The sequence below is a fragment of the Daphnia carinata genome, chromosome 5 (assembly GCF_022539665.2).
Source record: "Daphnia carinata strain CSIRO-1 chromosome 5, CSIRO_AGI_Dcar_HiC_V3, whole genome shotgun sequence".
NCBI classification, from domain to species: Eukaryota; Metazoa; Arthropoda; class Branchiopoda; order Diplostraca; family Daphniidae; genus Daphnia; species Daphnia carinata.
Window position 1 is genome coordinate 1,504,144 of NC_081335.1, and position 17,415 is coordinate 1,521,558.

A 17,415-nucleotide genomic window follows, 5' to 3' on the forward strand; every position below is an offset into this window, starting at 1 on the left:
GATGGAAAGAAATGATAGTATGGCTGTTCCTTCTGTAGTTCATCAACGATTTTCGCAGTTCTGGTTAAATGTTAGCAGCGATTATTGTACAAAATACTTAAGTAATTCTACGTTTGCTAAAACGATTCATATTTTCTGAAGCTGATAGTTTTTCCCTTGCCTTTGGTAGAATGAGCAATCAGTCGAAACTTCTATAGATCCTATTACCTTCAAGTTTGCATCGTGCTTCGTATTTTAAAGTTTCGTCACGAGCGCTGGCACAACGTCATAAAGATCGGTCAATAAAATAATTAGACAATTCTTCCCTACACATAAGCAAACTGAGCTTTGCTTACAAGCCAATCACTAGGTAACGTGCGTTTCCAACAACATAAAGTTCCATTAGCTGCTGCATTTTCTGTCTTTCTCTAAGGTTATAATGTAGAGGAAAAAAATACGTGATCCAAGCCGTTGTTAAACAAGACGAACGAGATATCAATCTATATAATGGACTTGCTCCCCCGCTCGTGTAGGGTATCATACTTAATAGGCATGAAGACCTTTGAGTAGCTCGTTGGTTAAGTGAATCCATCTTCTCAATCACCTCGTCGACGCAGTAATTATTATTCCAGATTGGTTGTTTTAATCCAACAGGAAAACCAGTAAGATATTGTGCCAGCTGTTCGGCACGTGTAATGAAAAAAGAAAAAGTATGAAATTACCTCTAAGGTTTTAGTTCTGAGTATTTAACAGCCTTGTAATGTCATTAACGGCTGGAAGCCTTTGGCAAGTTTAAGCTGATAATTTGGTAGTGAAAGTGTCTGGCTCTTTTCAAAATCAAACCCTTCCCTTGGAAAATAAAGTTTTCAACAGGATCCGCACCCATCCTTTTCCACCTGTCTGTGTTTCACATTAAGTTGTAAATTCCTTGATTTCAGCCAGAATTTCGCAGAGCAAAGTTTTCGAAATAACCAGCGCAAGAAAAGCAACAGAGGAGATGTACAGCGTTTATGTACAAACGAAAGGTAAGGATTAATTTAAGACACGAATCAGATTTTCTTTTTTGTCAAAAGAAACCATAAGATTGGAAAACGTCACGTGAAAAACGGAGGAAAGGTGAGAAAGGATGGAGAAGGAAGGGGACGCAATTAGTATACTTTACCTTTGAAAAAGGTGTTTGAAAAAAGGGGCAGAGTAATCAACTATAGTTGCCACGTCTCTAAAGATATTTAAGGTCATTACAGTTTTGCTATTCACACTTTAACGTTCTCATTCCACGTACAGTGTTTTTCCATTTTCTCGAATAGCCGGTAAGTTCTGCTTTATGTAAAATGTAATAGACTTAAATCGTATCCCATTTAGGACGATGGCTCTTTGTTTTCCGTATCAAAGTTCAAAAAAATTTAGTTGTCCAGTACAATATGTACAACATTATCGAACTTTCGAGGACCCAAATGATTTTTGAATGAAGCCCAATGGCCAATTGACATGGATTTGCGCTTTTGGTGACAGCAGGGCTTTTAGAATCAACAAACTACTGAATCCCTGGTGAATCACCGGAATACCTTATCCAACTCATCCGCCCAGCTGAAAACCCCCCAAAAAACTTTTTTTTTATTACGTAAAACAGTGCTAGTAAATCTTCTCAGTCACGCTATCGCTTTCGGCAGTTTAGCATACGCTAATCGTTAAACTATTGTCATGCAACAGCAAGATTATTCTATACAATGTCTAGCCAAGAATCCGTAGAGTCGAATGACATACCAAAACACAGGTTCCTCGTTTCATCGCGTGAAAGCTGCCGGTTAAGTTTATGCATGCAAGAAATGATTTATTTGTTCAACTACGGTTAGCAATAGCACATCGAATTTTGTTTGCGTGTGTGGGGATAAGTTTTAGCATACCCTCCCGGATCTAAAACGGCGTTTTGTTGACAGTTGGATTATTTCGATTGACAAAGAACACTCTTCAGCTTTTCAATGCCGAAAAATGGAGATCTCGAAAAGGCAAGGAAGAATGGGCCTTCTTAACATGCCTTCAGATTTCAAATTAAATTGGATTTTGCGTCTATTCCGTGTTGACGAAATTCCCATACACGAGAGGCACTTATGGCTAATTGGCTCCCATTTTAGTGCGATTTTTCTTTTCTTACTTGCCTACTACTTGCACAACGTAAATTGAGGCTATCAGATTGCGAAAGCTATTTCAAGCCAACCCACGTTATAATGTCATTTTTATTTATAGAAATGGGCCTTTCTCGGCAACAAGATATTGACTGGACTAAACAATATCAGATCAATTCAGCTCTAAAATTCGTCTAAATATAGCTGACGCTCAAAAAAGAAACGATATCCGGTGGCTTGTAATCGTTCAACGACTCGCTTCGCATTTGAATGACGAGCGTGACAAAATCGAAGACGCGTGAGTAGCCTTTTGTTACTTTCGTTCAAGTCAAGGTTGTTATTCTTGTCTGAATACGACATGGTTCACCGGTCTCTGACGTATTGTTGCAAAAGAGGCAATATTTCAAAATAGGACAGTAAAAGTTTGTGTTAATATTGTGTCAACTAAAAAATAACCAGAAATTAACATAAAATAATAATGTGGCTGATAGCAACTTATCCGGCTACGCTCGGTGTCAACATCAATATTTCATCGCGTGTCACTTTATTAGGTCATCGAACGTTACCGCCCTACCGAAAGCTTTTAAATATCCTGTCTATTATTGAGCATTCGATTAACCTAGTGACCAAAGCGCTCAGCTTTTACCTAGTAGGTGGGAGGGTGGCTAGGAAGTACTTCCGCTCAGAGACGCTAATCAACCAGAACAAACGATGTCCTGGGTAAAAAAATGCAGGTAAAAACGTTTACACCGCCCATCACGACTGATCCTCCCAGCAACTTTTTTTTTCACCTACATCCATATTTGATTACCTTATGTTGTTATTTTGGCTGGGTACTAAAGTTAGTCACTATCCGTTGTTATATGATATTCATGATGGGTTTACGAACCATGTTACACAGGTAATGACGGGTCAGGGCGCACGCGCTTCCGTATCACTGATCATCTGTAACATAAATTTAGCCCAAACGTTGACGTCTGATGTGTTGCCAGCATCTAATTTCCACTATGCCTGCATCAGGTAATCTCGATTACAAGTGATGCGATTGAAGCATATGCTCGATAAGCACTTAAGTGGAAACACGGTTGCGGGAAAGCAAAAAAAATCAAACAAAAGACACTACTCGAAGTAGATACATGGCTGAAGAGAGTTATTTTCTATCTTAAAATGATAATAAAAATTGAATGATCAAACAGTTACAAACAGTACAGTAAACAAAGTCACGTGATTGAAATGTTTACCTGTACAAGTGTTCAGTTATATAATACATATGTAATCATTATTCGAACGGCTGAAAGCTATACGTTAACCTGAAATAAACATAGCCTAATCGTTGCACAATAGCAGATAGGAAATGTTATTGAACAGAACAAAAGAAATCTAATTCTTGTTTGTTGCTTTTTGTTTAGAAGGATGTGCCTGCCAAAACAGCGAGTGGGCGTTGGGAAGCTATTGCATTTATTTTTGCTGGAATTCCAGTTCTTTCGCAAGAAAAGCTTCTTTACGAAACAAACTATAATCTTTACAATTCACAATGGCGCGGGATTTGTCGATCAAGGTGTCCACGATTTATAGGTTTAACGTCGGCAGAAATAGCAAGCGAATCGCTTCACTCCAAATGGTAAGAATCCCTTTGACTTTTCAATAAAATCGTCTTACATAATGGATGTCTTGTGGTACTATGAAATAAAGAGACAGCGCTCACTAAAAGACAAAAGCTTGCGGTGATGGATGGCTCCCGGTTGAAGCATCCATCTACATCTATGAATTAGGTGGCTGCATTTTGATTAGACTTCTCCAACGGACTCCCCGAAAAATGTAGCAATAAAGAACCTTGAGAGCCACACCACCGTCATTTGTCATTTCCGGTCACTTAATGGACTCATAAGCCAAAGGGGGGAGTGTCAGACAATAGGCAAGTGAATATAGGACTATAAAAAGAACGGGATGGAAAATAGGAGGTATCATACCAGGCGCTACACATCCAAAAAAAAAGGGACCTGTGTACATAAACGTATATATGTTCTGCTGGTCAGAGTAATTAATTAAAAGTTACCAGGGAACATGCCATGTCTTAACAAAACCAACTATCATTTGCCCCATTTCTTTTACTTATAACATCTTTGGGTGTAAGACGTCATAAGTCGAAGGCAGATAACGAGGACGAGGTCGTCCTGTCAAAACGATGCAACTTTTCATCCGAACAAAGAAGGAAGACAACAAACTTGAAAAACAAATATGTATATATCTTTTTCACCTCCTGATGATATGTATGCATAATGTACGTATTTATGGGCTGAGTTGAGGAGCAGGAGCCTTACCCTGCTCACCAAAACATTGTTATTAGCTCGGGTTTTTTCCTTGTAATTTGTTGACTTCAAAATTTGGCATGAAGATGTTTGGGGCGGATGCTCGTGTGTTTTGAAGCAGTAAACTAAGCTATGATGTGTATAAAGCGTGATGGGCAATTAATAGTAATGTTGAAAGCCATCATTTCTCATCAACTCTTGACTCACGTGAGCTAAAGCCACTAGACAGGTAGTAATTATCTTTTGTATATAATCTCTGATTTCCACAGTAACCAGCATAATGCCCGTGTGATTAGCTGATGCTCCGTCAGGTGTGCCTAATCATTATTTCCTACCTTCATGCCCGTGTTCCCAAAGCTTGTCAAAACGTGACATTCAGGGAACAGCTAGAATAAGTCAGAAATGCCCACTAGTTTGAAACTGTTGAATAATTAAAATACTTGGAAAATTAAAATGCATAGTGACACCTATTCGACAAGATGTTCGAATGTATAAAAAAGACCAACTCCTCACCAAGTTTTATTTTTATCGCTATAGATGGTGATTAAGTTCGTGGAGAACATATTTTCCTCCCTCCATCAAGATCAGCTAACTTTAAACGAAAATTATAATGGATGAAAGAACCCGGCCTGCGAAAGTTTTGACTTGCAACTTTTTCTCCACAGACTTTTCGTCAGATGATAGAGCGGCGATTATTCGTTTCCGGCCCTGCTGGGCATTTACTTCCACCTTTTAATAGCATTTTGAAATCCTGCGGAATACGAGCGTAAGATATCAGGCAAATTCTCCCTCAATGTGAAAACATTTTTTTTTTAAAGGGAAATTAAAATTCTTTAGAACATCCTGTACCCAAGAAGCTTCTATAACACTTACTTATACTTGTCATTTAGGCAAATTGGCGATGGAAATACACCGCCGTTCGATTTGCATTGGCAATAGAACTCGAAGATTTTTTTTGACCGATTTCTATGCGATACAAAGCAGAGCCGACGTTGAACGTGTACTAAAAGATTAGCTTTACATCGGTTAAAAATTTATGCGCTTTTTGCGTGCATATGTGGCATAGAAGTTGCCAGTTTTACGTAATAAGAAAAAAAGGGGGAGGAAGGGCGAGAAAGCTATATCCTTTATCGCACCCATTCCCTTTTAGAGAATTTGTTTAGTTGCTTTCGTTTCTTTGGTGTAGTAAGGTGCAAAAAGTTGTCCTTTTCGATAATGGGCCATTTACAGGAAAGATCATTTAGCATATTGTTTTGTGCAGTAAACTTGGATTTAGAGCCCCCCCTATTCACACAAGGTAAGAGGCTATTGCATTTTGACCACCATCAGGGAAATAGGATGAAAGGTTTTAGCCATATAAGTTGAAACTCCTTGACTTTTTACGCTTGATGGAGATCATATATATATATATAGATAGGTTTTTTTCCTTTTTCACCTAAGGTTTGTTAATATTACATGGGGGGTGTCTACGTGCGATAAAGAACGTCATCGGCGCGGCTATACGACTCAGAAGGTGGGAACATCGGTTGGCACTCACGGAGCAGTCGCACTAACTGTTGCCTTCTCCGACTGGCAGCGAACGCACTGACCGCAGCCAGAGCAGAAAACGGCGCGCGGGAGCAGAAGAGTCTAGTAACATACGGTGGAGGGCTTATATAGTGTGCATACTCTCTCGCTATCGGAACGAATAGCTTCCCAGTCGACGGTCTCTGTTAGAAGACAAGTCCTCCTCGTCGACGGCTCACCCATTTGACATTACGCTGACGGTTACAGTTGCTACAACAGTCGTTTCTCTTTCACTTACATTCAAAAGAAGGGCAGAAAAGTAGGAAGTAACAAGTGTTTTCTTGATTGTCAGTCCTCAACGTTTTTTTTTTTCGCACTCCATCCAAAGCCGTGACAGGGAGGGAAGCGCTTTGACAAACAAAAGGGCCAATTACATACAAGCTCAGGGGGAAAAAAAGAAGTTTCCCTATCTCTAGTAATCTTGGCACATCAAACAGCAATCGACACACACGTCTCGCGTATAATGCAGTTGTTCGGTTGGACCCTTCACTCCTGCTGGATGCTGCTGACAGTCATCTCTGTCTGCTGTTGCGTCGACATCGGCTCCTCCACAGGTAACAAGTAGTTTAATTAACACTATTTCCTTTTTTTTTTGCCGTGTTCGTCTTCGATCGCCGAATATCTCGTTAGGTTGAATGTAGCTTTTAAGTTCTTCAAACTTAAGCCTTTTCAAAGAGTAGCCTAAATTAAATGTTAGGTGGATCAGTCGTTGCTGAAACGATTCGTTTGTTCTCCTCATGCAACATCAAATGGGTTCCCCTTTTTCCTCGACATCAACAAGCATAATTAAATAAAAACCGTCGACTCGTTAAAATGGATTGAGACAAGAAAATTTAGAACGCAGAGAGATGTTTCCTTTCTGACTTGTTATGCGCACCAGGCAACGGTTCCACTCGTCTTGTCACGCACGCTATACTACATCATTCTATGTACGGTTCTTCCTAGCTTGCTTACTCATCATTTAGGGTCGAATTAAAAGAATGCAGTTGTAAAGAACTGGGCATAAATATGTGTGACTACTTTCGAGGGAAAGCAAAACTGCGTGTTGCACGTCTCAAACATGTTAGGTAAATTAGTAGGTTCGTGCACTGTTATTGAACCAGCCTGCAAATGGCAGTTCAAACTAAGCCTTATTTTTTTTTTAATAGCGAACCTTAATTGTAGGTGAAATGTCGGGCTATTCCAATTTTTCAATGGGTACGAACAATAGAAAGAGGGGGTGGGTTTGCAACAAAGAAGCAGGAGGCGTTCGTTATATTCACGTTCTTTTTATCACGCCATTGACACCTTCCTCAAGTTTCTCATTAGGCTTTAGTTAGTAGGCATACTGATTACTTGTGCGAGTTTCAGCATCCATGTCTTCTCATTAACGATGGAGCATTTTTCAGTCCGCCTAACACGATGCCATCTGCATACCGTAACACATGTGTATCTTTGTCTCTTTTGTGTTTCAATATTTCTCGTACTCGTTGCACATTAAAGGATTTTTTTTTTATCATTTGAATATTGGGAGTGAAAAGAAGCAACATTTCAATTCAGGGGGGGGGCATCCTATTCAGTGTGCAAAATACGTCGCACCTGCACACGTACATCATTCCATGTAATTATGCCAACGATGAGACGTTGTACACACCTACGCACATTCTGCCAGTCGATCAGTGCCCCTGAACTATTCAAAAGCAAAAACTTTACCTGGTGGTAATGCTAAAATACCCACCTGAATAGGCCATAATAAGCTCATGCACTCACTGCCAAAACTTGCGCGCCATTTACATCGAATAAACTTGCACAGGTCGACTGTTTGCTTTGAATAATTCTCGTATGTCAGTTCACCGTGTGGAAACTAAAGATTAAAATTAAAACATTGAAATAGTCGGCCTTGTTAAACGTATTTTCACGTACGTCATGATCGTTGCAATCAAAACTTTCAGCGGCGAATCGTCCGACCGTGTCCATTTGAAATGAAATTCAATACCGGATGGATGGTTTTTTTTTTCGAACAAAGACCATTGAAAAGCAAACGAAAAAAAAAAATGTTAATTTGCGTCTGTGTTTTATTGCGTGACGTATAGGCTGAAAACTTTTCGATGAAACAAGACCCTTACTATGACTAAATTATTACGTAGAAAATGTTTTATTGAGGCGAGCATTGGGGTGTGAAAAAAGTGACAGCTGAAAATTCTAATAACAAGAAGGGGGGGGGGGGATGGTAAAGGATCCAACTGCAGGCCCCACTTGGCAAGCGGAATATGTGGGGATGTCATTTGCCTGGTAGCGTCAAGTCATGTGTTTATGGGCAAAAGGTTATTGGCTGAGACGGTTACTGGTTTGATGTAATCAAGATCCCTGGATAGGAGAGGGTTGTAAGTTCACTGAATCTTACCGTAGATCTAAACCAAACCTGACAAGATTTGCGTGTCACCGGACAAAGATTGTAGAGAGAAGAAAATCCACGAAGAAAGTAAATATATAAACTTGAATAAAGAAAAATATTTTTGTTGGTTGCGTGGGCGTCTGCGATGTAGCGGCGCAGAAAAGACATTAGGATAAACGCCAGTTTCCAATCTTTGTTCATATTAGGGCTACTGCGTATATATCTGAAATGTATTGTTCAACCATGGCACGTAGACCTCTGGAGAGGTATCCCATATTTAGACTTGATTTTCCAGTTTGCCTTACAGGCCCATCGCTCTCTGACTCGTTGGATTATACGCGGCTACAATCGGCTGCCGAGACTGCGTCCCATAATTTTGGGAACAACCTCTAATTGAATAGACTTCAACAGCTCAGCTCATTTAGCGCGTTTTTCATGAGGCTATCCTGATTTGTTCCAGTACCGCCTTGTTATCCTTTGTCTAGGATCGTTAGAGTCCTCAGTTGTGGTTAGAAGAACACAATCGACACAAACTACACTTGGATCTGAAAGACACAGAGATATCCAAGTTTGTGTGTACTAGAAATTCGGGGTTTGAACTTTATGGAACTCTGGACTTTTCGATGCCCACGTACAATTGTAGATGCGCTTTAGATCTCTCGTTGTTCAAATTTTAAAGAGAGTCAAGAAAACGTTGGATAACGTGCAGGATGTAAACTCGTGCGAAAGTCACACGAAGCAGACGTGATGAACGTCATACGAGCTTGCGTTTGACAGTCAAGAAAAAAACAAATTAATTAGCGCGGATTAGTTTTACGAGGATGTATGTAGAAATTTGAAACGTAACGAACAAACAAAAAAAGATGCATGAACTTTATGTAAAATTCATGGGCATTCAAAAAAATTGCAGCAGCAAATAAATCAATATGATGCCGTTTGTTGTGTATGAATAGTAACAATAGTCTTAACGAGCTGCAATCATTTAGAAATGAAAGAATGCGTGACCCGTGAGAGAAATTGCCAAGGAAACGGGACCGCAAAAAAGCGAATTTTAAAGATAATTCCATTTGGGATTTCATTGATTTCTTGTTAGATTGCCAGACGTTGTTGGCCGCTATATTTTACTCGGCCTAAACTGTTGACGCCCCCTCGATTATCTACGGATTCATTCACCAAATGGATGAAATCGGTAATGGACGGCTAGTCCGCTCTCCCACGATTGTATAGAAAGAGACCCAATTGCCCAACAAATCAACGTCGGAAGCCCTAACTGCTAGTTTGATCCCTTTTTCCCCCTGTTTGTTATACACCCACGCAAGTAAAAATATAATCAGAAACTTGAAACCTGATTTCTCCCGTTGACGGGCTTGAATACCAATGATTTAAAAGACAAACACTAAATTAAATCTGAAATTTTCGGTATAACCTTTTATTCTTACCCGTGGATCAAAATGTAATGGCTGGTGGATCGAACACATTCAGAGCGAGGCCTATTAGCTCTTCCCTTTTTCCTTTGAAAATAAATGTTGTAACGGTTCATGTCCACAGGTCTAAGTACATGGCCAAAGTGCACTCTCTTTCAAGATTGTCAAGCCCTGTCTTTTGGCACCGGATGTTTCTTTATTTGCGTCCATAAGAAAAAAAGGACAGGAATGTTTTCTTTTTTTCTGTTTGCTTTTTATTTTCTAGTGACGAACACGCTACTATATCAAGTAATCATTGCAATGAAACACAAATGGAACTATCCATCTTTTACGTCTGTGGCGTAACGAAACAGGGGGAGGGTAGGAGAAGAATCTATAATTTAATGGGGTACAATCTGAATTGACCTCCGAGAAAATGGAATTAAGTCTCTCTCTCGAATAGCTGAGTGAAGTGCAATCCCGTGATGGATCGTCTCTTTCATCTGCTTTTATTGTAGAATAGACGATCATACTGCGCTTTGTAGGAGTGTTCCATAAAGTAAGGTGATCTCGACTTACTTTTTTTCATTTTTTTTTGTCCATTTTTTTTTATTTGTAGACATCAATGAGGAAGTAATGGAAGAGCAGCCATGGATCTGGAACGACTTCAAGCTGGCGGGAGTGGCTCGCAAGTTGCATTCGATCCTGGACAATGGCGTCTCCGAAGAGGACAACGATAACATGGCGGCTGTAAATGATGACAGGGTGGCATCCAGGGTAGCGCTACAACAGCCAGCGACGCCAATCTTTGCAACAGTGTCCAATTTCAGGGAAAAACAGCAACAGGAGCCACACCAGCCGAAGCAGCACAGGACTGAACTGATGGCTGCTGATAGTCCTTACGAGGATGACGTCTACGACGTCGAATCGGATCAACTAGTGGACGATGAATCCGGACAGTACTACGGCAAACCAACTAGCGAGATGAAAAGATCTAAGTCGTCATACAATCCGTCATCTGAAAAACATCGTCCAAAACAGCAACGTAATTCGAAAGCTCCTCTTTCTTCGCCATTATCTTCGACAGAGAGCGACGAGGTACTTGCGTCACCTTCGTCGGCCATCAGCAGAGACTCAGCTGAGCCGAGAGTTCTGCCCCTCTTGGGTTTCCACACAGCCATCAACAAAATCAACAGGCAAAAGGAAGCCCTATTGAAGAAAATACTGCGGCAAGCCGGTTAGTTTATCGTCTAACTTTGAGTTTCTCTCTCTCTTTGGCAGTTCTCTTTGAATAATTTAAACATTTTCTGGAAATCTCATAGCTCGCCGTCAGTCAATGAAAAGGAGCCCAAATTGCATGAGGAAATGCATCGCACAGGGCTTACTACATCCAGCCCAGTGTCATTCGCTGTGCTAGCTGCTTACCTACCCGCCTGCAAAACCGAGATGGAACAAAATACAACAACAAAACGACTTTGAAAAAAAAATAAAAATATACAGGTAAATCATTTGTGCGAAGGGAAAACCAAACGGACCTTTTGTCCTATAGATCCACCATCACATCCAAGTAGAAAAGCGATGTAGCATTTAGGTTTAAAAGGGGGTTTTGCTTTTGAAATTGTCTTGATTTAAAAGCGGAAAAAAAAAGAAGAAGAAAAGGCAAACTTATCGATGCGAACGAGATCGGAATCTGGGCCAGGGGGTTTCATCCGTACGGGTTTCCCGAGGCAACGATCAGTGAAATGACGCACACAGTTGCAAAAGAGTTAACAGCGAAAAATATTTAAAAGAATAATTTTCCAAAGCGAAGAACCGTTACTTGATCGAACAAATCAATGGTATTTTATACGACGATTAGTTGTCCTTATCAATTCGCGCTGTCCATTTTTTGCGCTAGTTTTAGCATCAGTAAATTGAAATTTTCATCTAATCAGAAATCGGTAATAACATTTTTATCCATCCCCGAGCTACATATTTTTTTCTTGCTCTCCAATTTACTCGTTACTGACCTCCGCTCGATCGTCCTAGGAGACGACAGATGAGTCGAGGCACACAGCCGTAAGTGCTTACCAAGATCGATGGAAGCGCTAGCAATGGGCTGTTGGGGCAATACGAACCGACACTTTGCGGGCGAAGCGGATTTTTTTTAAAGCCTAAAAAAAGTATTAAAATTAATTTTTGATCGACGAAAACACATTTCTTTTAAAATCTCAATGCCAATTGTAATCTGGGTGTGGGACGCTCTGGCATATTTCCCCTTTCATCGTTATAAGCTTTTGTGCGTGAATCTACACCGACAGGTAAATCATGTGACGCTGAAATAGTTCTTTTAATCCTTCGCCCATTTTTTTTTTGTACGCGTCCATCAACCGTTCCATCGACTCAAGCCGGGCAACCTCAAACTTAGCGAAGGGTCCTTCACATCAAGTGCAATCGTCTGGTGGTGGTCACCCAACTGGCCTTGTCGATTCATTCAACCTTAAAGCATTTCTCATTGAGGTCACAGCAGTCTGTCTCCTGTTTGTGAGCGTGTCTGGAAAACGGACGATGCAATATCCCCTTCTTGATATTGGATATCACTTTTTTCCCCTCCCTCAAGCGGATTCAGACTGTGAAAAGAAACGCTTGAGGGTCGATCGTCCATGAAATCACCTGTTTCCGGCGCCAAATTTCAAACGCTTCACGGCAGTTTGATTTTTTGAAAAAGCTAGTGGGCTAGTTGAACAAAATACGCGTGTTGTTGATTTTTCTTTCAGAACAAAAGAGGCCGATAGGAAGCGTCCAACTGGATGAAGAGCCCCAGATCAATATTGAGACTTTTTATGGACGTAGCCTGGAATCGATTCAAGGATCGTTACGCAAGTCATCATAGAAGTTAAGAACGTCTCCGCTTTCTGTACATTGTTTTTAACGACAGTATGCCTTTTTTTTTCTCGATTTTAGAAATGGAATTTGTCCGCCAGCAATGCGTACCCCGTCTTCTAGTCGTCGGTTCAATTTTATTTTCCACCTTTCGATAGTTTACTTGAAGATTGGATGATAGCAGCTACCCTGGCAAGAGCAGCGATGTGTTTCATTCAACCAAGTTTATGGATATTGTCGTCTTCACAGCTAGCGCCACAGACAAAGACGGCAAATATTTTTCAGAAAAAAAAGGGAAAACTAAAAAACAAGTCAACAGCGAGAAATTGCGAAAGGAAGCTAAAATGAGAAACGTGCGAGTCGCGGGCAATCTTTCGTGTTTAAATCTTTTTTTTTTTTGGTGACATGTCACACTTGACAACCCGTTTCGCTTACGGGTGCAATCGTTTGGCGTGGTGTTCTCCCATTGTGATCGTAATCTATATGACTTAAGTTGTAATTGCCCATCTCTTTGTGAAGAGGACTTTCCTACCCCCGCTAGATGACATACGCGGCACTTTGTATGGGCAACCCGTAGCGGCTAAAGTTAGACGCAAGTGGAGGAGAGCAAAAGTTGTTGTTTTTTTTTTTTTATTGTGCCATCCGCTTTGGGTTTGGTTCGACCCATTTGGCTTTCTAATCTGGAGTTCCTCTTCACCTTTCGTTCGAAATGTAATGGCTTCGATCCCGTTCCGGAGTGTCACATATACATGTGGCACTCAAAAAGCAAAAAAAAAAAAAAACGATAACAAGATTTTACCATCAAGTGTCGACCATGGAGTGGGAGGGAAAACGAACGGAAGTAAGATAGGACGAATCAATCATCGTGAACATTCATGGATGGTTTACGTGTGGATGATACGTGTGTTGATTAGCCCGCCCACGCATTTTTATGCGACAAGTGACGATGACAGAAAGGGCCAATTTCGGGCAAATTGCTTATGCATTTTTCGATAACTAACCTGCCGTTTTCTCTTCTTTTTTTTCCCGTCCTATGCAGACGACTGCGGAATGAATACCACGGAATGACGACACCGGATAATGCGGCTGCTGAAAAATAATTTAAAAAAATAAAAAATAAAAAAAAAAAAAAAAAAAAAAAAAAAAAAAAAAAAAAAAAAAAAAAAAAAAAAAAAAGAAGACGAGACTTGGGTGCGTCATGACGCACATTCTCAACTCCTCCTTCCTCCCCTTTTACCACATCATTTTCTTTCTTCATATTTTCCCCGTTCCCGTTTATTGACCCGTTTTACTTGTCTCTCGTTTCAACATTGGGATTACGTAAACTTGATCAAAAAGAGTTAATTGCCATATCTGTGTCGATATACAACATCCTATAGCTCTTGTTTCAAAACATTCAAACCTTACCTTGAGTAAACAATAACCTCGACCGCCCGCCCTCCCGTTTACCCTCTCCTCACCTGTGTATCGATGTTTACTACACGCATTATAGAATTTCAAGCATATATATATTATAACGTGCCCCAATTTCACTCGATATTTACATTACCTGTCATTTGTAATGAGAAGAAGACAAAGAAAAGAAATGATCTCTCTTCGGCTTACCTTTATTTGTTCTCTTACCCTGCCCTTAACCCTATTCTTACCCCTTCCTAAACTTTCAAACTGTTTCATGGATATAAATCTCTAAACTATTATAATCCTATATAATTCGATCAAAAAATACATTAAATAACGAGAGCAACAGCACATTGTGGGACGATTGGTCATGTTTTTGATATTCCACGTCTCGTCATTTGTATCGCCGATTGCAGTGGCAATTCACAATTCTTCGCGATCAAAATCAAAATCGTCAGACGATTCAGAACTGGAATCGTCTGCATCGGGGACGGCATCTTTCGGACACACTTCGGCAACAGTGACGCAGAGTTTTTCGTGGAGCTGCTTCTCGGACTTGGCAAACATGGATACAATGTCGTCTTCGAATTCTTCCACCAAACTTTGACACTAGAGATGTTCGAATCAGTGAAGTTGAACATTGCAGTATGCTTGGTACTTAATTTTAAATAATCTTACGTAGGAAGACAGCTGCTCGTTGACTTCTGGATTGGGCACGATATTTACGTTGCTCATCTCAGGATTCATTCCTTTGCCATCTGGAGTTTCAATTCTCAAAAGTGTCGGAATGCCAGTGGCTTTGTAGCTGGCGACCACGTAATTTCTGAACATGGGACATACTTTGTCCATCACCTAAATTGTAAGAGTTAAGTTGAGATCTTTACATCACACCTTACTTCTTGCACGAAATACTTTATTTGGTAGAAAAGAAAAAAGTACTGACCTCCGAGAGGAAAAGTTCGCTTCGGGCGTAAGGTACCTGTAACAAACGATAGGTGGCTCTTGGTTATCTCTTCCAACAAAATAACATGAATGGTGTTTTGAAACAGAAAGTTAATTTGTTTGAAATCATTTCATTCCTTGTCCTTGATGACAAAATAGAAGTTTATAGAGAAGTAAAAGTGCTACAAACAGGAAAAGTTTTATTAGTGTGAGGTTTTTGGCTTACCAAGTTCTGTTTGACATTTCCTTGTCCATCAAGCCTAAAGCTGCCCATATCAACCTTCTTGTGCGGGTCAACCTTGTCAACAGCAATTTCTACTTCATCCACCAATGCTTTACACACTGCAAAAAAGGTAAATGATTAATGAGACTACTTAGTATTGAAAGACAATGGGCATCAAATTGAAACGAGATAAGTTCTAGTCTAAGAAACAAAGATAGCATCAACATGAATGCTGATGTAAATAAATTTACCCATGCATCTCAGTATCTCTCTTTTGGGAACGTCCGGCACGGCAAAATTTCCATTTGTGTAATCGTTGGGTTCATTAGCGGACGTTAAGACAACCATAAATGCAAAAACAAAACAAGTCACAGATACCAGATTCATTTTCTAAGCTGTAACTAAAAATACAAAATAAAACTGAGAAAAAAGAAAAGACAACAACAACTGTAGATAACGTACGAAAAACTAATAACGGAAGAATACAGAGTATAACACAGAAGAAAAAAAAGAAAAACTATAGAAATTCTGGAAGGAGTCGATCGGGCGAATCAGGTTTGAACACGAAGCTGTCAGAACAGACGTTGTTACTATGACTACGTTGTCAAAGGGGCGTGTCTTAAAATTCACCTAAAAGACACATCACACGTCCTCAGCTAAAAAAGACAGCCAGCGACAAAAAAAAAAAAAAAAAAATTGCGTCAATATCCTACCATCATCCTTTTTACTTCCTGTCTCGTGAACTAGGCAATGAAAATTCCGTAATGCTTTTCTTATCCTCTAGTAAAAGCATCGCCGCTGAGACACCAAGAACGGATGGAGCTCTAAATTGACGTCAGACGGGATCTATCGTTTGGCCGCGATACAGGAAATGCATAAATCAAAGCAACGGACAAAAGGGAAACTTTCCTCTTCAAATGCTTGTCATTATCATCACCATCCATGAAGGGATTATTTCTAATAAAAAAAAATGGAAGGATCTTGACATCTTTGACCCAGCCATCTAGAGCCATTATCATCAGCACTCGTCGAAGATTGCTATCGCCGATACAATAAAAAAAAAATGGAGGGGATCTTTTTTCGTTTGTAGGCGCCATGTAAGATTGAGCCATGTGCTTCACATTTTTTTTTTTTTTTGTAATCACATCTTTTTTGCTTCCGTATTTCTAATTAAAGAGTAAGAGGCAGCCTGTGCGAAGCGGAAACTCTTTTCTATATATATATACATACACGTATAGAGTATAGCAACATCGGGCATGTAATCGAGTAACGAGGTTGAAATGAGCGCCGAAGAGATCAGAACGGAAACGGAAGAAAACGATGAAGGAAGAACTAAATACAGGAAAAAGAGAGAGATGGTGGGTAGGAAAAAGGGGAAAATAAAAAGAAAAAAGAACACGGTGGTCGATGTAATATGGTGAGGATAAATGTTCGGAAGCCGTCTGGCTTTGGCATGCGCGACGTCTTGCCATCTTTTATTTTTCTTTTCACAGTGGTTAAAGCCTCGCGCTTGCGCACGTAATGCGACGATGATAAGGTCAAAGTTGAAACTTTCTGACGTCATATGTAAATTTCTTTTACAAATTACTCCAAAAAATGTAAATGAGAAACTAAGTTGGATAGAATTCGCACTGTAAATATGCTATTAATAATTCTCTTGATGATATCACATTAATTATATATAAGTATAGTGTGTATTAAAAGGGGGGGGGAAGGGTGGTAAAATAACCGGAACTCGGTTTGCAGATGGCATTTTCAAAAAGAAAACGCCATGGCCTTGGGGTGTGGTCATCATTCATTTTGACGTCGCCAAAAAACGTTTTCTCCGCCTCTTCACATCTTTTGTTTTTCTCCCCCTCCTTTTTTTTTCAGATGATGTTCCTCCCCTTGGTTCTCCAGTTCCCGATGCAAGATTGCATGGCCACTATAAAAACACAGCAACATTGTACTACATCTGCGCATATCCTTCTTATATTAATTTAATGATTCTCTGCATTGGCCACATCCGCGTACGAGAGTCTATCCTACCCAATCAAACAATCAAAACGCCCCTCAATAAAATCAAAAATAATGAATTACAAAAAAAAATAAAACAATGGGAAACGAAACGGAAGGCGGTGCAATTCAAACTAAAGGCAATAACGATCGTCTCTATGATTCATCGATAATTTCCTGTAGAGAACTCCGCCTAATACATCATCGTAACTACGTAAGATAATAAAGACGTGCCTCTCTC

At 40.0% G+C, this 17,415-nt stretch overlaps 2 protein-coding genes across 2 annotated transcripts; one reads left to right on the forward strand and one right to left on the reverse strand.

The window, feature by feature from the left end:
• The first annotated feature begins 5,873 nt into the window (after positions 1–5,873).
• LOC130696837 (uncharacterized) lies at positions 5,874–14,365 on the forward strand. The gene is made up of 4 exons (XM_057519961.2): positions 5,874–6,531; positions 10,374–10,991; positions 11,077–11,254; positions 13,656–14,365. Exons 1-3 carry the CDS (start codon positions 6,441–6,443, stop codon positions 11,169–11,171), a joined length of 804 nt encoding a protein of 267 aa, XP_057375944.1. The 5' UTR covers positions 5,874–6,440; the 3' UTR covers positions 11,172–11,254; positions 13,656–14,365.
• LOC130696838 (protein seele-like) lies at positions 14,306–15,722 on the reverse strand. The gene is made up of 5 exons (XM_057519962.2): positions 15,431–15,722; positions 15,183–15,298; positions 14,958–14,993; positions 14,693–14,866; positions 14,306–14,623 (listed from the first exon to the last, which is right to left on the reverse strand). The coding sequence occupies exons 1-5, from the start codon at positions 15,564–15,566 to the stop codon at positions 14,438–14,440; spliced, it is 648 nt and encodes a 215-aa protein (XP_057375945.1). The 5' UTR covers positions 15,567–15,722; the 3' UTR covers positions 14,306–14,437.
• Between the last annotated feature and the right edge of the window lie 1,693 nt (positions 15,723–17,415).

What these genes read in the sequence shown, in the direction of transcription:
- LOC130696838 (XM_057519962.2), bottom strand. Translation starts at nt 15,566, where the DNA reads ATGAATCTGGTATCTGTGACTTGTTTTGTTTTTGCATTTATGGTTGTC. An exon ending in AGAGATACTGAGATGCATGG is followed by an intron (nt 15,299 to 15,430) that starts GTAAATTTATTT and finishes CCTTTTTTGCAG; the next exon opens with TGTGTAAAGCATTGGTGGAT. An exon ending in ACGAGCAGCTGTCTTCCTAC is followed by an intron (nt 14,624 to 14,692) that starts GTAAGATTATTT and finishes GAACATCTCTAG; the next exon opens with TGTCAAAGTTTGGTGGAAGA.
- LOC130696837 (XM_057519961.2), top strand. Translation starts at nt 6,441, where the DNA reads ATGCAGTTGTTCGGTTGGACCCTTCACTCCTGCTGGATGCTGCTGACA. An exon ending in CGACATCGGCTCCTCCACAG is followed by an intron (nt 6,532 to 10,373) that starts GTAACAAGTAGT and finishes TTTTATTTGTAG; the next exon opens with ACATCAATGAGGAAGTAATG. An exon ending in GAAAATACTGCGGCAAGCCG is followed by an intron (nt 10,992 to 11,076) that starts GTTAGTTTATCG and finishes GAAATCTCATAG; the next exon opens with CTCGCCGTCAGTCAATGAAA.